This window comes from Sinocyclocheilus rhinocerous, unplaced genomic scaffold, assembly GCF_001515625.1.
Source record: "Sinocyclocheilus rhinocerous isolate Xijiao unplaced genomic scaffold, SAMN03320098_v1.1 scaffold576, whole genome shotgun sequence".
NCBI classification, from domain to species: Eukaryota; Metazoa; Chordata; class Actinopteri; order Cypriniformes; family Cyprinidae; genus Sinocyclocheilus; species Sinocyclocheilus rhinocerous.
In genome coordinates, this window is record NW_015662167.1 from 1,558,411 (window position 1) to 1,564,358 (window position 5,948).

Below are 5,948 nucleotides of genomic sequence, written 5' to 3' on the forward strand. Positions count from 1 at the left end.
GGATTACATCTCACTGTCATGTCAGCACCTGACACATGCATTCCAGTGATTGTGTTTGTCTGTGAGTGATTGGGTGACTAAATGGGAAGAGGCTCCTCATACTAACACTCTTTCAGACGTTCGGATCTGGGACAGGACATGGAAGGACTTACCTCATGCTCCACAAATGCACCTACACTTACTATGAGAACTCACTCTTGCTCCTGACAGCAGCTGACTCACTGTCTGGATTCAACAGTTCGGTCTGATTAATGCAGACCTGCGTTTCCACTACTAGCATTTGAGGAGCTTACGAGTGTGGTTCGCATCCAAATTTGGACAACAAAGTATGGAAGCCTTTTTCAGCCTCAGAGTAGAAAATACAAAAGGTTGTTGCGAGATAGGGTTTAACCCTTTAAAAAAAACAAAAAAAACCCATTCATAATCATATTACTCAGCAACCACTAAATGGAATAACATAAATTAGATATCATTTTAAAGCTTAGAATCTCAGTTTATTTAATTTAATGAATGTAATCATTTTGGTCAGCTCTTAACGAGTGCTGAGCAGTCCCTCTAACCCTGACCATACCGCCGGCGGGACGCCCCCTAGCTGTGCAAAAATTAATAATCATATTTTAAAAACTAAAGCCTTGATCAACGCAATATAGGTGTCATTTGAAAGCTTTACAATGCATGTAGCCAAATGGAAAAAAGCAAAAAGTAGTGCTGAGTTATTTGCTGATAAACTGGAGGAAAAAAATAAGTTTTTGTACTATTTACTGTAATATGTCAAAAACATCATAAAGCTCAGATAGTCATGTGTCATATGTCATTTGAAAGGTCTCACAGAGTAGATTACAACGAGTATAATTGTTTTGGGGTTTGAGTAAACTGGAGCGAGTTTTTGTACGTGAAATCCCGCAAGAGACCCCCTCAAAAATAATATATGAATATTTTCATTTATGACACGTTTTGGCTGGTAACTTTGTAAAACATGCATGAATTTTAAAAAACCAGCATTCTTTACAGCAGATTCTCACAATTAAAACGAGTCCAAATTTGTTATTATCAGTCACTTATATCTAAAGATATTCCGCTGGGAGTTAAAAAACACATAAAACCCTTCAGACGCTCATGTATCAGAGTGGTCATAATAACACTTACGATCAAGTGACATTTTCGCTCGTAACTTAATGAAACATGCACAGATAGTGGAAATCTGCACATCATTGTTTACATCAGAGTCTCACGATTAAAAAGAGTCCATGCTCAACAAATTCCATCTCTCCGATCGCAAGATATTTTTAATTGAGTTAACACCCTTCATAACACCCTACTCTAGCGCATGTTTTGAAGTAAAAAAAAAAATGCTGCATTCTTGTGGACTTTGCGACTCTTAACTTCATGAAACCAGCATAGATTTAGGAAAACGGGACAGCGTTGTTTACAGCAGATTCCCACGATTAAAAAAGAGACCAAACTTATCTTGGTCCATCTCTCAGATTTCTTGATATCTTTCGCGGAGTGAATTTAGATCCCCAGAGGAGCACGTCCAGCCATGTGTGTCGTTCCTGTGGAGCCACCACGTGTATCTTTGTGAAACTTGCATATATTGTAGAAAATACTTCAATCATTTGCAGTACACATATAGGAGAACATACTCAAAAAAGAATTTTTCTCCTACCTTATTTCCTTCCTGAGTTATTGCATGTCAAATAATAAAAATATGTACAATTTCACTTTTTTCACAAATGTTTTTTTGGCTTTTATCAGCAGTTTCTCATCAAAAGAAAATCCAAATGTCACAATTTATTTATTTATTTATTTTTTAATTTAGAAAGTTTTCTTTCAAACGATACCTAACTTTTGACTGTCCTTGCTATAGTTTTGGGGTTATGAGTCATTATTTTTTGTATGTCACTCAATAAACTACAGTTTAAAAAAAAAATTGCTGGCTAAACAAAAACGCTACTTTGGTTCCAAATGCTGTAACTTTTTATTTCTTTATTCTATCACTACAAAATATGAATCATTTGTAGCACACATATAGGGGAACATCCACAAAAAAGAATTATTTCCTTCCTGAGATATTGTATGTCAAATTAAAAAAAAAAGTAAATTTAAATTTTTTTTTTTACACTTTTTTTTTTTTTTTGTCTTTTATCAGCATTTTCTCAGCAGGAGAATGTCCAAATGTAATGATTTTTTCCCCCCGAAAAATTTAGTTTTCTTTCAAACGATACCTAACTTTTGACTGTCCTTACTAGAGTTTTGGAGTTATGAGTCATACATTTTGTGTGTCACTCAGCCGTTCTCGACTCTAAAATGCCTTCAGTGCTTAAAGGGTTAAACTAAGAAAAAAAGTAACTATGCGCAATAAAAGGTTGCAGTTGTGAGATACAAAAACATATGTGATATGAAGTTGCAGATATGAGACACAAAATCACATTGTGAGATTCAAAGTCAGAATGAAGAGAAACAAATTCACAATTGTGATATATGAAGACACATTGTGAGGTGTAAAGTTGCAACTGCGAGATATAAAGTCTCATTGCAAGATAAAGTCGCAGTTGCAAGATAGGAAATCACATCACAAAATTCAGTTACAATTACGGGAAATATGTTGCAATTTTAAGATATTAAGTCAGATGATATATAGTTACAACTGCGAGATTGTGAGTTGCATTTGTGAGATACAAAATCACATTGCGAGATAAATCATTGTGTGATAAGTTGTGTGAGATATAAAGTTGAAATTGTGAGACCTAAAGCTGCATTGTGAAAAATAAAGCTACACTGTGAGATAAAAAGTCACAACTGTGATAAAAATTGTGAGATTCAGTCAGAATTGTGTTAAATCTCGTTGTCATAATTATGAGAAATAAAGTCCCAATTGTGAGATAAGAAGTCACAGTGTAATGTATAAAGTTGTAATTGTTCAACTTAAACTACCATTGCGATATAAAGTAGCCATTTTAATTTTTATTCCAAGGTGGAAACAGGCTTTCATAGCAGAGATCTGATCTTAGCACAGTATGATTATTTAGGCATTACATTTACACAGGCCAGGTTTTGAGGTCAGCAGATAGGAGCGCCTTACATCAGTGCAGCATACACACACAACTCTTCCAACGCTCAGAAGCAAAGCTTCCAACATGAAAATATTTATGTAAGACATTCCATCAGTTTGCCTTGCAGCAATTCCTCCAGAGGCAAAATTACAGTTTGAACGAAAACAGAACGCTCAGATGACTAAAACGCCATCAGGCCACAATGGCATCTTTATGTCTTGTATATAAAAACGGATCTGAGTATACACATAAAGATCAACACACATCCGTATGCATAAGCAGGCCAGGAGACTGTTCTGGGTAAACTGTTTTGTTTGAAGAGAGCGAGTGTGTGTGTGTGTGTGTGTGTGCGTGCAGTATGACAGGTGTATGGGGCAGGTGCATGCAGTTGTCCCTGTGCTGTCATAGTGCATTCACCTGTTCACCTGCCACCCATCAAACATCACAGTTACAAACCAGTGAGTCACTCCTATTCATGGGAAATGAAGCACCGCTCTTCCTAATAATGCATTTCAACAGCTTCAAATAGTATGAGCCATCAGATTACAGGTATGACCAAAGTCGTGTCCCAAATGACGTACTATACATGATGCACTTTGTACCCAACCATGTAGTGTAAGAATTTTGTAAGGTTATTTTTTCATCCAACATAGGCGTCTGATATCCTCTCCCCCTCTGCTACATAAGGAAACTATGACTGTTGAGGAGTCCAAGATTCCAAAATGTGAAAAAAAAGAAAAGAAAAAATTCACATATTGCTTAACGTTTACTTACCCTAAGGCCATCCAAGATGTGGATGAGTTTATTTCTTCATTGGAACAGATTTGGAAAAATTTAGTATTACATCACTTGCTCACCAATGGATTCTCTGCAGTGAATGGGTGCCGTCAGAATGAGAGTCCAAACAGCTGATAAAAACATTACAATAATCCATAAGTAATCCACATGACTCCAATTCCTCAATTAACATATTGTGAATAGCCGTAAAAAACTATTTAATCACGAATGAATCATTAAGATGTTTTAACTTTAAACTATTGATTCCAGCTAAAATATGAGTCCTCTATCTATAATATTGCTTTCTCCAGTGAAAAAGTCTTCTGAATCAGGACGGAAATATTATTTACAGTGAAAACATTTATGTCAAATATGTCATAACTGTAATATGTCATAACATAATTAACAAATATGTCAGTGGATTTTGATTTGAGAGGACAACAGCAGATGGACGTTTTCACTGGAGGAAGTATTATGGACTCATATTTTAGTCAGAAGCGATGGTTTAAATGTCTTGATGGATTTGTTTCTTACAAACACACAGACTTAACAAGACATTAACTGATCAACTGGAGGATTACTGTGATGTTTTATCAACTGTTCACTCTGATGGCACCCATTCACTGCAGAGGATCCATTGGTGAGTCTTTTCCCCCATTTTTTCGTAAGTGTACCAAATCAAAAATGAGTGAGCATGAATCAAAGTCTTTGTATAAACTTAAATTATTTTATTGGAAATGATTTGGACAAATACAAAAAGACATGAAATATGAAAAAAGGTATGCTAAAAAAATTGCACTGAACTCAATTCTATTTTAAGACATTTCATGCACAAATTGTGGTGTCAATAAATTGTGATATCGAAGTCGGTATGTCCACGAGCATAGTGGACAATATGAAAAACATTGTAGTCTGTTTATTGAAAATGTCCTTTTCTTCACATCAGACAAAAATACAGAAGTGTTGCATGTCATCACTTGAAAAAACATTGAGGTACAAAGAAAAAAAAAAAATGTATTACAAAAAGTAGCATGGCTTTGGTTTCAATGGTCCAATCATTCGTGTCAATAATACAAAACGACAGGACTTCAATACTCTTTGGTAAATTGGAGTGCACTTTAAAACTCAGTCCCTGTACAACAAAAGGAAGAGGGATAAAGGAGAGTAAAAAAAACAAACAACTTGTGGTAAAAAGAACAAACATCGGTAAAAACAAGTGATGAACCTTGCGCATGCAGGTTACAACACACTAAAACCAACTGAAAAAAAAAAACACACAGTCAACTGTGGTCCATTACGACTCTCTCCAAGTGTGTTTCTAGAGAACTCGGTAGACACCACCTGTTATCAGAGATGTGACGGTCAGGGCCGTGGCACCTGTTAGCACACTGCCTCCGCACCACAGAACAGCTGTCTGTCTGTGTGCTTATGTTTGCATGTGTGTGTATGTGTGTGTCATGCTGAGAGACATACCCTACATGTGAGCCCACCCCCAACCTGACAGCAGCTGTCCCTTGTTCAGGAGTCCTAGCTGAACAGCTATTATATTTTAAACATTCATAACTCCTTCATTTGAAGTAATCTGGTTAGGAAAAAAGTCTGTGGCATTTGGAAATGTATCGACCGTGTTATGTTTAAGAAGTCCTCTGAAATGTCACGTCATCCTTCTCCTGTCACATATTGCGTCTATGTGCGGGTGTTGAGAGGAAAAGCGCATGGTCATTATTATCTCACAAGGCACCATGTCCGAATTAATATAAAATGGTGTGTTCAGGCCGTAGAGGGACAGCAGCTGGCTGCGCTGTGTTTCTGCAGCAAGGACATGCGGCTGAAGGTGCGAGAACAGGTGCTGCACTGGTATTTCTTCACATCTGCGTGGGTCTGCAGGTGCGCGCGCAGGTTAGAACGGTCTGCAAAGGCACGGTTACAGTGTGGGCAGGAGAACGGACGTTCACCTGTGGGGAAGAGAGAGAGAGAGAGAGAGAGTAAAAACGTCTCGGGTTACGTATGTAACCCTAGTTCCTCGAGGGAACGAGACGCTGCGTCGAAAACGCTAGGGGAACGCCGTTCAGCGTGACGGGCTCTGAATCTCGTGTGTAATCAGACTAACAGTTAGTT

The 5,948-nt window shown here is 37.3% G+C and overlaps 1 protein-coding gene across 1 annotated transcript in view; it reads right to left on the reverse strand.

Moving 5' to 3' along the window:
* Nucleotides 1-4,537: 4,537 nt before the first annotated feature.
* Nucleotides 4,538-5,948, reverse strand: part of LOC107727810 (protein snail homolog Sna-like) — a 4,995-nt gene continuing 3,584 nt past the window's right edge. Inside the window, exon 3 of the mRNA XM_016537808.1 lies at nt 4,538-5,785. Coding sequence (XP_016393294.1) covers nt 5,601-5,785 — 185 coding nt within the window. The 3' untranslated portion in view covers nt 4,538-5,600. The remainder of the gene's footprint in view (nt 5,786-5,948) is intronic.